General features: G+C 63.8%; 2 protein-coding genes across 2 annotated transcripts in view; one reads left to right on the forward strand and one right to left on the reverse strand.

The window, feature by feature from the left end:
• The window catches only part of ZW10 (zw10 kinetochore protein), a 227,747-nt gene that overhangs the window by 104,194 nt on the left and 107,275 nt on the right, over positions 1 to 16,278 (forward strand). The gene's annotated exons all lie outside the window — the stretch shown is intronic.
• Positions 5,798 to 15,450, reverse strand: TMPRSS13 (transmembrane serine protease 13). Its single transcript, XM_075521287.1, has 21 exons — positions 15,287 to 15,450; positions 14,464 to 14,657; positions 13,733 to 13,887; positions 13,520 to 13,607; positions 13,284 to 13,411; positions 12,274 to 12,391; positions 11,773 to 11,897; positions 11,643 to 11,708; positions 11,380 to 11,466; positions 10,321 to 10,492; positions 9,846 to 9,947; positions 8,941 to 9,063; positions 8,725 to 8,854; positions 8,350 to 8,442; positions 8,217 to 8,260; positions 7,768 to 7,927; positions 7,451 to 7,623; positions 6,884 to 6,982; positions 6,471 to 6,613; positions 6,169 to 6,321; positions 5,798 to 6,036 (listed from the first exon to the last, which is right to left on the reverse strand). The coding sequence occupies exons 1-21, from the start codon at positions 15,448 to 15,450 to the stop codon at positions 6,022 to 6,024; spliced, it is 2,532 nt and encodes an 843-aa protein (XP_075377402.1). The 3' UTR covers positions 5,798 to 6,021.

The raw sequence follows: 16,278 nt of genomic DNA on the forward strand, positions 1-16,278 counted from the left end.
GAACCGCGCTGCCGGAGAGAACCGTAGTGAGCAAGGGTTTCTGTTCTGGTGAAATTGGGCCAAATCTTTTGCTGGTGTAATGCGGGCTAGCAGCACGGAGGCCAGGCAGGCGATGGCGATTTATGCTGATGAAGGGGCTGGGCTGATCTCCTCATGCTATTTGAGTCAATAGGAGCATTGCCAGCAGCTTCAACAAGGGCATGATTTCATCTCGGCCTGTGTCGTCTTACACTGGAGCAGGCGTGGAGCGGGCGTCTCCTCCCTGCGCTCGGAGCAGCTAGGCCTGGCAGGGAGCAGGGAAAGGAGGCGCTTGCTCTCCAGAACTTTCCCCTCCGATTTTAAGGTCGTTCCCTTCTCTGTAACGCCAAGGTTGCAAACGTTTGCAAGCTGCCCGTTCCGTGGCAACGTACCCCTCGGCATGGTTGGGGCACAGCAGAAGCGAGCAGTGACAAGTTGTGCATGGCCGTATGGGTGCGTTTAACCCAATAACATCATCGTGCATCAGGCCTAAGTCCTTCCTTGTGCTCTGAATTCCCCTGGGAGCAAACGACAAAGCAGCAGGCTGTAGTGAAGCTGCTGAGGACCGTATTCGCTAGTCGAGCACAGTCAGCATGGGTATTGCACAAGCCGAAGTTCAGTGACTCCGTGCCAAGTGATGATGTTACCAACTGTGGAAGGGAACCAATCCGAAACTATGGGAGAAACATTTTTGTAGAGAAACATCATCTCTGAAACCATATAAACAAATCCGTTCTGACACAACAGAACAAAGAGCTATAAAAGGAGAGTCTGGGAAAAACACCGCTAACGGGCGGTAATTCGCGTGGGGCCCGTCAGACCGTATTTTTGGAATTTATATTCCCTGGGGACACTGGCCTATGGTTCCCAAGCACAGAGGAATACGGAAGCAGCCCGGCCAGATGCGGGGCCGCACCAGGCGCCCCTTGGCTCGGAAGATGCCGCAGAGCGGGACGCAGCCGAGCGAGCAGGGGACAGCCTGCCCGCTGGGCCTGCTCGCCCGCTGCGGGCTGTTCCCCTGCAGACGGGACCTGCCAAGAACACGCACGAGGGACAGCAGCACCGCAGCTGGGAGCTGCCCAGAAAGGCATCAGCAACGTGAACTGGATTAACCCCAGCCCCAGCGTGATCTCCTCCCTCAGCTCCCGACCAGCCGGGCACAGGGGAACGGCGGTTCCGTGCAAGAGAGGAGCCGAAGCAGAGGCAAACCCCGCTCCCAGCGGGGCCCTCTGCGAGGCAGAGGTGCCAGGGGCCCTACCCGGCTGCCGTGCCCGAGAGGAGCCCGGGCGGTGGGGCAGGGGAGGGCAGGGAAAGGCGTCGCCCACCGGGTGTCTGCCCCTTGCTCATGGTGCTAAGCACAGGGGGCTTTGCAAGAGCTGCAGGCGCTGGCCCGGGCTGGTCCCGGGAGGCTCCTCGGGGCTGGGCTGGCACCCGCTGCGGCTGGGCTGGCACCCACTGCGGCCGGGCTCCCCCGGGGGCTACGGACAGCAGAACCTTTGCGCTGGAACGCTGCAGGAGTGGGGGCGAAGCTGCGTCCGAGAGACCTGCTTCATCTGCACGGTGGTGTCTTCGGGAACGGCAGAGCACGACAGCCGTGGCCGGGCAGCTTCTCGAGAAACTAATCGCTTCTAATCTGGTTAGAAAACTTCAGCCCCTGGGAAAACACAGCATACCTTTCTGCGGGCCTGGGAGGAGGGACCACTGGATGGCAGGTTTAGAAGAAATGAATTAAATTTGTATTAGAGGCTGAAATCGTTTCTCTGCTTTGGGAGGCTATTTCAGAGAGCAGAAGAGCAATAGTCTCTGAGGAGGTGAAATCCACAGCAGAGGGGCAGGTCCTCTGTGCGCCGAAATGGCACCGTTACCAGGAACACAGTTCCAGCAAGATCAGCTCTCACTAGGTTCCAATTTTTGTTTTATTCTTTCTCAAAAGATCTGTTTCTCCAGCACGCCATCTCCGGCAGCAATCAAACGTTACGAGCTGCTGCTGCTCTGTGGTGCACACTACGGCTTTTACGAGCAGAAACCCCGAGATCCCAGAGAGCCTTTGGACAAACGTAAGCTGGGTCTGTAACTTAACACCCATTGAATTCACAATTTAATCGCACCAACATAAAACGGGGAAGTCATGCGCACTCTTACTCCATCTCAACTGCCTTCGTTTGTCAAAAAAACGTTGCCTTCACAGCTGCGTGCGCAGGGCGGTCAGCTGTAACGCGGCCAGCAAAGATGCGCTGCCTCACGTGCCAGGGAGCAAGAGCCCCCATTCCTCCCTCGTCTCCCCTGTGACCGGGGGCAGAGGTGGCACTTAGCCCCTAGCACAGGGCACCTAAAGGGCCTCGCACCCAGCACGGATCGCGCCTGGGTTGCCCGCGGCGGGAGCCTGTATCCTGCCCCGGCAGGTCTGTGGTACCGGGAGGAAAGCCTCCACCCCACAGCCGCTGCCGTTCCTCTGCTGCCTGCGAGCAGGACGCGCAAACAGGCGACACGGAGCAGGGCCACCGAGGCGCCGGGGCCTGGCAGCAGCCGACACGGCACACCGGCCAGGGCAGGAGCACCCTCGCGCCGGCACCGCCGCTTCCGCAGTCAGCGCTGCGCAGCGCCGCAAAGCCGCTGCCCGGGGGGTTACAGAAAGGGGAGGCCGATGGCTTCGCAGGTGAGGCACCAGCCTCCCCAAAGAGCCCCGGCTGCAGGGGGGCACCTGAGCCCCGCTCCTGGGGAGGACGCCTTGGGCTCGCTGGGAAGGCGCCGGAGCCCGAAAGGAGCAGGTGAGCAGGGCGGCCGAGCCCGCGCAGGCAGCGGAGCCTGCCCGCCGCTGCCATCGCAGCAGCCCCGCCTCGCGCCCGCCGACCGCACGACTGCTGCGGCAGGTTTGCCCCGGACGCTTTTCACACGTCCATTTTTAGACACGGCTTTCAGTGCTATTCTAGCCGCGCCAGCTGTGTCAGTACCCAGGATGCTTCTGGTCCGGCTCAGTGTTTTCCCAGCTGGGCAGCACCCCGAGCCCTACCCTGCCCAGCCAGCCCCCTCCCTCCCCAGGAGGCCGAACTGGCCCGGCCGTGGCCGCCCACCACCACCACCACCACCACCACCTCGGGGTTCACCCCAACCAGGGCAGAGCTGCAGGGCAGCATCTGCACCCCTGCACAGCTCTCCAGCTGCGCGTGCACGGCGGCGCTCAGCACGTACGCCTCCCCGTGCCCACGGGCTCTGCTCGCTCTCCCGCTACCACCGTTAATCCTGCAGCTCTGCACGTTCCAGCGGGTCGCTGCCCCGTTACAACGGGAGCCTGAACAGGCTGGGTTCTGCACCACAGCTATAAAGGCAAAGTCCCTTTTTGGCCTGAGCTAGGGGCAGCTTGTTGCCCGCAGCAGGTTATTCCCCCCCAAACTCACTGAGCAACAAAGACGTTATAAAGCAAAGTGAAAACGGCCCCTCGGCCTCTGCACACCCCCGTCACCGGAGGCTCGCGCATGCCGTGGGAGGTTTCTGGGTTGCTTCTTTGAAAAGCGATTTGAGGTCAGGCTGACTCAGTGTTTCCCAAAAGGCAACAACTCTTATTGTTTCGGTGCAGGTCTAGAGCAGCCGCCAAGCACCGCGCCGTGCGCTGGGGCCTGCTCTGAGTCCCAGGGAGTGGTAGGTGCTTTCTGCACACGTAGAGCCAGACTAGACCTGCTATCCCAAAATTCAAATGCAAACCGCAGCCCTCTGCCTGCAAATAACCTTTTCCACAGCAGGCAGCCGGTTCTGGGAACCCGGGGGATGCTCCCAGGAGGTGAGGAGGGGACGTGCCTGTGGCAGCCCACACACCCCAAGCATTTCTCATCTTTACTTTGTAGGTAGCCTCTGCAGCTCCAGAGCCTGTGCACGGTTAGAGAGGGCAGTCTCCAGCACGCTTATGGGAAATGACTCTTCCCAGCCCCCAAAGAGCCAGGTGGCACACGTGATGCGGGTCAGAAACCAGGCTGCCCGGCCCATGCAAAGCCCAGTACTGGCATGGTCCGGGGAACCGATGCTTCCAGGTCCTCTGCAGGACACCCTGGACCCCACAGCACTGAGCCCTCTGCTCAGGGTTTGCCTCCCCACGCCACACGCCCTCCTTCCCAGGGAGGGAGAGGCAGGCTGCAGCGGGTGGCCGCCACACTCCTGCCCTGGGCAGAGAAGAGGCCACGGTGGCCAGGGCTAGCAGAAAGACTGGTGAGGCAGCTTCAGACTATTTCAAAGAGAGCGAGCGAGCGAGCTTCCCAAAGCGCCGGTCCCTCCTTGAATGTTCCCAGCTGCAAGAAGATGGGTTACAAAGAACCAGTTGCAAGTAACCTTTCCTCCTCCCAAGGAAAATTCAAGGCTAAATGCTCATTACTGCCATTTCTCTAACGTGGGGCAAGAGAGCAGCTCAGGAGGGGGTGTGCACTGGGCTGCTGAGCTGCAGCACCTGCGGGCCGCATGGGGACACCCCCCTCCTCCCTGCACACCGGTCCCACGGGCCCCACCGCGGCACGTGTGGCCTTTCCCCACGAGGAGGGGCAGCCCGGGAGCACCCCGTGGTCTCGGGCCGAGGCCGTGCCCCAGGCCCAGCGCAAAGCCCCGGGGCGGGCAGAGCTCTCCCTGCTCCCTCCTTGGTACCTGGGCACGGGGGCTCACCAGCTGCCTTTCCAGCCCGTCCAAAAGAGCCGTCTCCACACGGAGCACTACCGAAACGTTTATTGAGAAGAGCGTCAGGTGGCCAGGCCCTCCAGGACCCCTCTGCAGCTGCCCCCACGTCTGTGGGGAGAGGAGCGCAGCCCCTGCAAAGGGGCAGCCGGCCCCTGCCCCCCCCCGGGCGCTCACGCTGCCAGCCCGGGGCTCTCCCGTAACACCTTGCGTGCCTCAAAGCACCCACAGGGAGATGCGGGTACTTGTTTCCTCGGGGAAAATGTGTCCCCGCTCTGGTGTAGCCAGGGGTAAGGTTGGCTACGCCATCCCTGCACGCTCAGCAGCTGGAGGGAGGAGGAAGCAATCCGGCACCGGTCACTGAACAAACAGCGGTGAGAGCCGGGGCTGGCTCACGCCGGCGAGGGGCTGGGCGCTGCCGGGGAGGGGTGGCTGCTCTCCATCACGCCGCACCTTGGCCTTTGGCTGCTGCCGGCTTCTGGCACAGCTCCTGCAGCCCCCCCCAGAGAGCAGACCTGCCCCACACCACTGCCAAAATCCTCACGAGAGCGGGCAGGGGAACCGAGACCACCCATATACAGTCCTGGGAGTGGGTGCTTGCTCTGACCAGATCCAAATAAACAAACGGGTATTTCTCTCCTAGGGAGGAATAGCAGTTAAATGGCACTTCCTAAACCTATCTGCAACACGAGAGCGAGCGCTGCTCCTCGCAGAGTAACTGCGCCTCGGGGCTCCCCTCTGCTCAGCCCTCCCTGGAGAAAACAGGGAGCATGGCCCGGCAGGTGGGAGCAGCACGGCACACAGCTGCACCGTGCCGGCTGAGCCCTGTCCCGCACCCCAGGGCGGCACAGCTGCCACCCGGCAGCAGCACCCCGAGGAGAGCGCTCCCTCGCCGTGGGCACCCCACGGCTTTCCTGCTCCTCGCTTCCATCCGCAACCTGCTCCAGAGCGACGGGCAGCACTAGCAGCCCCTCGCCCGCCGAGCGGGCTGCAGTCCTGCCAGGAAGCACTCGCGACACCGCCGTCCGGACACGTCTATTTTCACGAGAAGAACCACAGACACAGGGCAAGGAGGCACCTCCGGGCCAGCCGCCGGCAGAGGCTGCTGCCCCCTGCGCGCCGCGGGGCCCGGGCTGGCCGGCCCCAGGCCGCGTCCCTTGCGGTGGGCGAGGGCAGAGTCACTTTGCGGGCGCTGTATTTTCAGAGGCTGGGGGCAGCGGCAGGTCCCTGGCTGCGTGGACAGCCCAGAGAGAGGTGGGGGATCTGCTGGTAGCATCGTGCCCCGGCAGCAACCAAGGGCAGGGGCCCGCGCCGGCCAGAGAGGCACAGCCCAGGCAAGCGTCCATCCCCGTCTTAGTCGTTCTCGCTCTGCAAAGGAGAGAGGAGAGCAAGGGTGAGGTGCCAGGGGCTGGGCCGGGGGGCAATACGGCCCCTCGCAACGCACCCAGGGCCACCTGATAAGTCTCCCTGCCCGAGCACAGCCCTGCCGTGCCACCTCACCTCCATTTTGCCGTGTATCCAGCTAAGGAGCTTCGTCACGCGTGTGTAAACACCAGGCTTGTTCTTCTGGCCACATCCTGTCCCCCAGCTTGTCACCCCAGCCACATACCAGCGGCCGTTGTCCTCACAGACCAGGGGTCCTCCGCTGTCACCCTGGCACAGAGGGGCAGAGAAGTGAGGAGAGGGGACAGGAGATGCCCCTCTGCCGGTACCCAGCCAGGGGACGCTGGCGTGCGGGAAAAGCGGGCAGCCCTGCCAGCCCTGCAGCACCTTGCCCGGCGGGGACCGTGGGCCAGGCTCACCTGGCACGCATCCTTCCCCCCCTGCAGGTACCCGGCGCACATCATCCGTGGGGTCAGGTAGCCCTCGTACACCTTGTCGCTGTTGCAGATCTTGTAGTCAATCAGCTTCACCTCGGCCTCCCGCAGCTTCGGGGATGTGTTATCTGCAAGGCAGGAGGAGCCGTGGGGCAGGGTGGGCCTCGTCCCCCCACCGCCCCCGGGCCCCTCCGCAGCACCAGGCGTTTCCACAGCAGCGAGGGAGGAAGCCGGTATTTCTTGCAGGCCTCATTTCTGCAGAGCCGCACAGCCGGGAGGGCAACCGCTGCGAGTCACCGTGCGGGAACGGCCCTCGAACACAGCAGCAGAGCCGCGCTCGCTCCTCTCGCGCGCTGCGTTCGCAGGTCGGGCTGCAGCGAGCCGGCGTCTTCCCTCACCTTCATTCTCCCTGGTCTTCCCAAAGCCGGTGATGAAGCAGGACCTGCCAGTCTGGAACTGCTGGCCGTACATGGGGAGGCAGGCTGGACGGACCTGAGCTGGAAGGAGACATGATGTAAACCAGGCGAGGAGCGAGAGGTGAGTCACCCAGGAGCAAAATAGCCGCTGTAGTCACCAGCCCTGCGGCTAGGGAGGAGCAGGGCGTGCAGGAAACGCTCCCCTCTGCGCCCACCTGGCAGGGTCTCCGCCGGCCCCCGCCGCACCGCCCACACGGGGCGCAGCCAGCAGCACGACGCCGGCCGCGCGGCCGAGCCCACGGCTGCGTGCGCCGGGCCCTGCCAGGGGAGGGGGGGCCAGTTCCCAGCCACGGGACAGGCGGGGAAAGCAGCGTGGCCACAGCAGAGCGGGATGCTCCAGCTGGCAGCAGCCCCGTGCAGCCCAGGGGACGGCTCCGAGGGGATCCGAGCCGCCTCTCGCTCCTGCCCGTCCCCAGGCTTTCTCTGTCCCCCGCCACACCAGCCCCAGCCAAGGCCAGCCCTGTGGCACGGCAAGCCGAGAGGCCTCACCCGAGAGCGTCAGCGGCCTGGAGAGCTTCATGAGCGCGATGTCGTAGTCGTCGTGATCATCGCTGTAGTTGGAGTTGATGATGACCTGGGAGACAGGGATGCCCTCCGCATGCTGCTTCAGGTCCGAGACCCCGCCGTACACCTTCCAGTCGTCGAGGATCTTCATGCTGTTCCTGGGCAGGGAGAGGCGGGGGCGGCGGGGAGTGAGGTGCAGGGCGCGGGGCCGGGCTGAGTGCCTGCGTGAGGGCTGCTGCCTGCAGCCGGTGCCCCCGGGCTGGACAGCAGCGCTGCAGGCAGCTGCCTGCAGCAGCACTCACATGAAGAAGCAGTGGGCTGCGGTGAGGACCCACTGCGCATCGATGATGGTGCCGCCGCAGATGTGGATCGGCCCGTACTGCACGCTGACTTGCCAGGGCCATTTGCTCACGGAGGTTTCCTTTCCTCCGATGATCCGGCCAGAAATCCTCTGCCCGCAGGCTGGAGGGGAGAGCAGGGCTGAGAGAAGGGCCCGGAGAGGAGGCAAGCCCGGAGGGGTACGCGCACGACCTTCCCACCACCCGCAGGCACCCGCGGTGCTCGGCAGTTCACGGGGGCCAGTGGAGACCATGGGAATGCAATCTTCGAAGTTTTCTATGACCCAGAAAGGTTGCTGGAAAATGCCCTATTTGCCCAGCCCTGTGCAAAGAAAGGAGGAAAGCGCTCCCGAAGGGCGGGTGTTTGGCCTCGCCCGCCCTTGGGCACGTGCCCTGCCAGCCAGCCCCCTTACTTGTGCATCGCAGGGAGACGTACTTTCCCGTGAGACACTGTGAGCTGCAGGAGAGAAGAGGGAGACGCAGCCTCAGCCCCGAGCCGGTGGCACCAGGGCAGGGGCAGGGCTAGGAGGCGACGCCGCCCGGTACCTGTTGAGGCTCTGCTGGATGGTCTCCCGCTCGTCGGTCACGGTGAGGCTCTTGCCGGAGACGTGCAGGGGAACGTATTCGGTCTGTGAGGCACTGGGAGGGCAGAGGAGAGAGGCAGTGAGGGTCCCTCCTTGCTGGGCACTGACCGCCCAGTCCCTGCCTTCTCAAAGAGGCTCCGCACACTAAACCTGCGGGGGATGGCCCGAAATGCCCAGAGCGGTGCTGGACACACAGTCTTCCAGCAGAAAAGCACAATGCTGGGGGGAAAAGCACAGCGGACCGTGCACCCAGCCAGGGCAGGAGGGCCAGAGCAACACCCAGGGGGCTGGCAGAGCCCCAGCGCCTGAGCAGGACGACCCATCCCTGGGGAATTACTTCTGAAATCCCAGCTGCCGGCAAGTCTTTCTGGAGAAGGAGTCGTCCCAGGCGCTGCTGCACACCGGCAGCCACTGGCTCTCAGCGCTGGAGTAGACGTGGAGCAAGGACTCGTCGGACACGAAGCGCACTGCGGGGATGGAGCAAGCGGGTCAGCGGTACCCAGAGCCCCGGGGGCTCCCCTCGCTCCCACCGCCCCCGGCTCTGGTGCCTCACCGCAGCCCAGCTCGTCGCTCCTCTGGGAGCAGTCGACGATGCCATCGCAGCGCACGGGGCTGTCCTTGCAGCTCTCGGCAGGCTCCTTGTACACGATGCCAGTCTGCGACCGCCAGAACATAACTGGAAGCAAGCACACGCCGTGGTGAGGCCGGGGCTGGTGGCAGGGGCTCGCTGTGGGCCAGGGTGCCGCGACCCACCCAGACGGGGGTCCAGAGGAGGTCTGCCACGCGCAGGGGCACTCCCAAACAGCGGGCGTGAGCTCGGGTGCAGGGCTGCCGTTTGAGCCGAGACTGAAGAGCTGCAGGATGCGGGGCTCAGGGAGGACTGGCAGCCCTGAGCATCCCCTCACGGCAGCCCAGCAGCATGCAGCTGAGCTGCTGCAAGCCTCTCTCACTTAACCCGCTTCTAGCTCGCTCCTGCATAAAGATGCATTCGGCCTGCCAAGCGCTTCAAGACCACCAGCTACAGCGGCTGGAGAACCGGCAGCCGGAGGTTACGAGGATCAACGCGACTCCCCCGGTTTCTGTGCCTGTTCCGCCTACGGACTGCACGTTGTTTGACGGCTCCTGCCTGCTAGCCCTGCGCCCCAGGGAGGGCGAGCGTGGGTGCCCCGCCGCCCACCGAAGCGGCGCAGGAGAAGGAAAGCGCGGTGCGGCCCCCCGCCCCACCCGGGGCCGCAGGGAGCCCCAGCCGCCGCTCTTCCTTCCCCGGCAATCCTGCTCCTGCGTGTCCACCGGACGTCAGGACCGCTCAGGAAACGGGAAGAGCACCTCTGCCTCTCGCCGCCCGGCCCGGCGGTTCCGCGGTGGCACGTCCCAGCGTAGGGCTCTGCTGACCCCCAGCCCCTCTGAGCTCTCCCCCCCAGGGAGCCCCGAGCCGCCCTGGGCCAGGACCCCACTCACACAGCAGGATGAGGGCGATGAGCAGCACGATGAGGACGGAGATGCAGAAGATGAGCGCAAGCCGTCGCTGGCTCATGCAGGGAGCTCTGAACATGGAGGATCCTGGCAGCAGGGCGGAGGCAGGGTCAGGGGAGCCGCTGCCCCCCGGGGTGCCCGGACCCTGCCGCCCACCGGCACGTGCCAGGAGCTCCCCGGCTCCCCACGCGCCCGCCTCCCCAGAGGACCCGCGAGACGTGGGGGAGCAGGGCCACGCACACCCCACAGCTCCCCGTGCCATCCCCCCATCCTGCCGTGGTCACTGTCCCCTCCCGCGCCCCCAGCACCCCTCGCGCCCCCAGGGAAACACCAGCCTGTGGCCGATGCTCGTGCCAGCCGCGGGCACAGGGACCCATTCCCTGCCTGCCTCCCTCCTCCCCGGCCTAGGTGGGACCGGGGCCAGGGCGGCCGGAGACCACCCTCGGCACCATCCTCTTACGTGTGCTCTCACAGGTCGTGCAGGGGGCCGGGGCCGGGCCAGACTCTGGGACGTAGGGCTTGAAGCTAACGCCGAGGACGCTTTCTCGAGGCTGCGGAGGTCGGGCACCGAAGATGCTGCTGACTGCAGAGGCATGGAGGCTGGGAGGGACGCTGCTGGGCGATGCTGTGGTCTGCAAGCGGAGGAGACCGTTACTGGCAACGGCCGTTGCCCGCTGCAGAGTCCCTGCAGCTGCCGCCCTGCCGCCCGGGCAGCTGTGAAGGCAAAGGCGACGCAGAGCCGAGCTCCCCGGCACGGCGCTGAGCTCCCCGGCACGGCGCTGAGCTCCCCGGCACGGCGCTGAGCTCCCCGGCACGGCCAGCCGTTGCCGCTGGTGGCTATTCCCCCGCAGTGCCGTGAACCGCGCGGCAAGGTACTGCTGCGGTGCCTCTTTCTGCACCACAAAGCCTGAGCCGTATCCCAGCCAGGACAGCCGAAAACCTCTTTGTTGCAGAGCTTCTCCCCTTTAGGTGGCTGCTGGCCAAATTTCCCAAACTGATTGCTTTGATCGGAGCGATCAGCCAGTTATTTGGCATCAGGTCAGTCACGCTGTGGCCCAGTTCCACGGGGCTAGTGCCCCAATTTATGCATTTATCCTTAATTAGCCATTTGAAAAATGCAGCGCAATTTCCAGCTGTTATTTAGTAATACTTAATAATCAGTGTTTTCCAAGCCCTGAAACGTCCTGCACCCTGGAATGCTGTTCTGCAGTTGTGTCACTCCCGATCCATGAATTTGCAAAAGAATATGTATTTGTTTCCTTTCCTCAAGATACGCCGTTCCGAGCGCTCCATCAGCTTCCGTCAGCTATGTAACCGAGAGCCTCTCATTTTCCTTCCTGTGTACAAAGCCCACAATAAATGCTGTTTCCTCTGCCATTCTCCTTTCATTCGTAAAATCTCAGATACGTCTCGGGCAATAAAGAAATGACTGCATGCCTCACGGAAACTGCAAGGGCATCGCCAGCCAGCACACAGCAGCGACAGCCTGGCCTGGGCTTCATTCTCGGCAGGTGCTTACCACGCTGCTTCGCTGCCCGCTGTCTCCCGGCACCGCTCCCAGCACCACGCAGCCGCAACCGGCCGCGTTTGCGCCAGGCTGTTCAAGGGAAGCCCGTCAAACTGTTGCCGGTCGAATGTGGACTATATCTGTCCTACAGGCAACACCGCTCCTGCCCCGCAGAAGGGGCACCCTAGGGAGAAGCGGAGCTGCCATCCTTTGGCAGCAGGGTGCAGCCAGCTTGGGCACCCGCACCCCAGCCCACCTCCCAGGGGACTGCTTACCGGCCAGGAGGTGGGCTCAAAGGCACCCCTCTGGAAGCCCCCCTCTGATTTTTGGCCCTGCAGCTGCTAGCAACCACATTTCCCCTTAATCGGAAAACACGCCCTTCCCTGCCAAGCCAGCGCGCAGCACCCGGGCCGACGCGCGGCTCTGGGAACGGGCCCAGAGGATGGGGGCGTTGGACGGAGCAGGAGCAGTGGCAGGAGCTGCCGCCGAGTCGCCCCCTTCCAGCTGGATTTTCTCTACCTTCGTGTTTCCTGCCGGGAATCAAGGGCCCTAATGAGCACGTCGGGAGCCTGCTCAGGCTCATGCTTCGTAAATACAGCTGTGCCCTTTCTTGCAATGCGGTGGCGTAACTTCCTGGGCATCATCCCGTGAGTCACGCACCCCGGCGCGGCCGCGCGCGTTCCCCGCGCAGGGTCTGCCTCAGCCCCCAACCGAACGTCGGGACGCACGCACCACCTCTTCAACTCTGCCTTAATAACTGCTCGCAGCCCAGGCGCGTCGGCCGCAGAGCCGGCAGGCACAGCACCCCGGGCTCCCAGGGAGGCCGCCCGGCCACCCGCCCTGGCCAGCAGCGGGGTGCGCAGGGCCGCCCCCCCGGCGCAGGCTCTCAGTCCTGCCAGCACAGACCTCCTCCCGCCGCCCGCGGGGCCCTTGGCACAGGCACCGCTAACGTCTCCCGGCCATCAAGAGCCACCTCCCCGCTCTCCTCAGGGGACGGGGACTGAGCAAGCAGCTCCCCAGCCTCCTGCACACATGGGGAGGAGCAGAGGCAGCTTCTGTTTCACGGCATCACCCACCCCTTCTCACCCCTTCCCTGCCAGACAGCGATAACAAGCCTGAATTTGCTCAGCCTGCAGCCGAAGGCCAGTTTTCCCTGCACCTGAATTTCGCAGCAGCCGTGTGGGCAAGCCCGGGACGGCCGTGCTGCAGGCTTGCCTTCTTGTGGGCTCTCCCAAAGGTGCCGGGGAGCCCAGGAGAGCCCCTCGGCACGCTCTGCGGGGCTGGGCTGGAGAGTGCCCCGGCAGCGTCCTCCCCAATGAGTCTGAGCAGTCACGCCGATGGGATTCAAGTTCTCGCAGCAAGTATTGCATGCCTGCACCGTGAAACATCCCTAGGTATCCGTAGGGCCCGTTGTTAGAAAGCGTACGCCATCAGCAAGAGAGCCGGAGCTGCAGCGGGCCCTGCCCCACTGCTTTGCAGAAACAAAGCAACAAGCAGGTGCCAGGAGCCCTTCCTAGGAAAATAATTTCTCCTGTCTACGTGCAAATGAGGTTTTTGTAAATACCCGGACGGTATCATTTACGTTAGCATTTGTACGCTATCTTCACGTCTGATATTTCACATGCCTCATCCTGCAGCAAGTGTAACCCTTCGGTTATCAGATCAGCAGAATTACAATGCTGTTAAGGACAAACCTCTCCACTGTACTAGAGAACACGGCCCAGCTTCACCAGTAAGCCAGCGATGCGGGATGCTAAAGCATTTCTATCTCCAGTGTACAAACATTTCAAATTAACGTGTAAATTCACTACAGATTAGATTGCTCTTATTATTCCTTAGCAGGAAACACATAGCCTTTCGTACACTCGGGTGAGCTATTAGCTACTTATTTCCTTAGAAGTCTGAAGTCCAAGTACTTTTTTTCCTAGGTCGATGGCAGAAGCTAACAAAACTTTTACCACGGGCTCCTGGTAACCAGCATAACTGGTTGCTGTTGTACAGCCACTGGAGCAGAGAACAAACAGCAGCAGCTTTATGAAGATTTCTGTTAAGGAGCGTGCACTACCCCGATGAGCGAGCAGCAGCTTCTGCCCACAAAACCTTTACTCATCCTTTGCTGGCTTTTGAGTAAAAGTCAGACCCGGAGCCATACCTATCTCACACACGTGGCTGCGGTTCGAGTACTTTTTCTGACGTCCTCTCTGCAAATGTTCCACCAGCCGCGAGAGCGTTAAGCGCTGCTGTGGGCTGGCGCCTGAAAGTCAGGTGTGGGGAGGGGGAGCGCAGCCAGCTCCTTTCCGTGGCAGGGCTGGCTTGCAGACAACGGGGGGGAGGCATGCCGGGGACACGCGTGGGGACTCCTCACCGGCTCTGCTCGCCTCGTGCCCAGCCCAAGCTGCCCGGGGGAAGAGCGGACGGTGCCCGTCTGCAACGCCAGCCCTTTGCTAAACTTGCCGTGAGCGTAAACGCCACCCGAATCCTTCTTTGCTCTGCGGCTTCGAGCGGAGCTGGGAAGAGCACCTAAGCCACAGACAGCAGCGCCGGAGAAGCCCATCCCCTTTGCACCGTGGGCTGCCACGTGCACTGACCTCCAGCTCGACTCCCTGCCGCAGAGGGAAGGCCACCAAATCCATGCCAGCAGAGGGCAATCACCGGGGGAAAGGCGGCCCGGACCGGGCCCCAGGCTCGGGACCCACGCGTGACGGGGAGGGAAGGCAGGGAAAGCAGCCAGCAGTCGCCCGCAGTTTCGGAGTGGGAGGGAGAGCGGAAGAAGCCAGGCAACACCTGGCGTGTTGCAACTGGAGCCAGGGCCAGCCGTGCCTCGGAGGAGCAGAAGGGCACAGCAGCTACCCCAAATTTGCAGCATCAAGAGGAGAGGGAAGCAGCCTGGCTTAAATAAGCTGGAAGGAGCCGCCTAAATAGGCGATCATCTTTCCCAGCTGAGCTCAGCAGCCCGCCCCTCACCATCACTCTCCGCTGCTCACAGCTCGTTGTCTGGGGCAGGGAACCGGCTCCTTCACCTGCTTGTGGAGCGCCGATTGTCCCTGGCAGATCAGCTCAGCAAGCACACAACAGCGACATTGTCCTCGGGCTCACCTGGGACAAAACCCTCCCGGGCCTGCGAAGCCCCCGTTCCCTCCTGTGACGCCCGTCCCGCTCGAGTGCCGCAGCTGAGCAGGGGCTCGGCGGTGCCTCCCCGGGAGGGGGCAGACCCCCAGCCGCGGCCCCCCGCCTCGCTGGCCTGGCTCTCCCGGCCGCTGACGGTGTGAGGCTGGGCAGGCTGCCGGGGCCTTGGGGACAAACGGGGCAGGAGCTGCCGGAGGATGCTGCCGAGATGCCCCAGATGCCGTAAAGGGGCAATGCACGGGGAAGTGAAATCCCAAAGCGCGCAAGGGACGTTTTGCAAGTGCAGATGACAACCCGTGTCGATTGAGTCAGCCCGATCTGGCCAGGGACAGGTTGCCTTATGCCAGTGTGAGCAGCCCTTCGGGCAGAGATCAGAAAATGTTCCAGGGGGTGAGTAATCGCTGCTCACCCCATTCCACAGATGGGCAAACCGAGACATGGAAAGATGAAGCGACTCTCCTGCAGTTGCAGAGCCAAGGGTGGCACCTGGGACTCCTAATGGCCCATTTAATCCAAGCGACAAAGCCAAGGTGGCCCAGTGGGGATGCCCAATATTGGGTAATCGTCTCTGCGTGTGGTCATCCGAATTCCTGCCCCGCTCCCACCAAGACGCGGCGCCGCTGCCCGCTTTCGGGGCCACCCAGCGCCGGGATCACACTGCAAAGCAGTGCTGGGGGCAGGCTGCCCCTCCCTCGGGACCCAGCCAGCATCTGGCACGAGCCCGCTCCGCTCCTGCTCCTGGCTGCCTCGGAGGCACCCGCGTGCCAAGGGGCAGGAAGGGGGTGGCTTTTACAGCTGGCCCTGCCTCCCCTCAAGCCCCGTCCACCCCGTCACCGCCGGCTTTGCACGTTCCGGATGTCGCCGGCGCAGCCGGCAGTGCTCGGCGCGGTAATTACCCGCTGCCTCGCCCGGGTGGGCTGAGCCCAGCGCCCAGCCAGGGATGGATGTTTTCCTCATGCCAGGATGCTTCGCAAGGCCCCACGGCCGAGACCGAGCAGGCCCCAGTCAACCCAGCTCGAAAAGAGCACGGGGAAAGCTGCCAGGAGAGCAGGCGAGGGAGAGCAGCGGGGGCCGGGGCCACCAGCATGCTGCCACTGCTCCCGGCGTGCTGGTGGGAGGTGCCACCGGCTCAGGAACGTGCAGCTCCCATGGGTGCCAAGCGGCACCGGCTCCCACCGGCAGCCCCAGCCTGCCCTGCCAGCCGGTCCCCCCACTTCGCAAATCCGCTCCAGCGTGGAAAAGCAGCGGTGCCGGCGTCCCCGACGCCTCCTCTGCCAGCACAGGGCTGACGCCGCGGATGCTGGCGGCAGTCCTCCTCCCTCCCCGTGCCGAGGGGGTGCCGGAGGCAGCAGCCCCACGGGCAGCTCGCCCCAGGACCTTCTCCCTGCCGGCAGCAACAGGTTGCTGTGAAGGCAACGCCCCAGAGAGCAGGAGGGAGAAACCGGGCCCTCCACCAAACCCCGAGGAAAGCCACGAGGGTCCGCACGGCCACGGAGCAACCCCCGGTACTCCGAGCCGGGCCAGAGCTGGAGGAGCTGCCCGCGCCTTACCGGAGAGGTTTTCCCGTCCATCGGCCGCTGCAGGGCTGGGCTGGGATCACAGCTCCAGCCCAGCCATCCTTTGCTGCGCAGCACGGTGCAGAGCAAAGCCAGGTCGTGGGGACGGGGCAGAATCTGTTTGGCGAGCGGGCTCGTACGTCAGTGCCAGCGCCGGGCGCGGAGAGAAACCAGTCCGACCTGCCGCCCGGCTCCACCGCTGCCTGTTTCCCAACTGCTCCAGGCGCAG

The sequence above is a fragment of the Mycteria americana genome, chromosome 19 (genome assembly GCF_035582795.1).
Source record: "Mycteria americana isolate JAX WOST 10 ecotype Jacksonville Zoo and Gardens chromosome 19, USCA_MyAme_1.0, whole genome shotgun sequence".
Classification (NCBI taxonomy): domain Eukaryota; kingdom Metazoa; phylum Chordata; class Aves; order Ciconiiformes; family Ciconiidae; genus Mycteria; species Mycteria americana.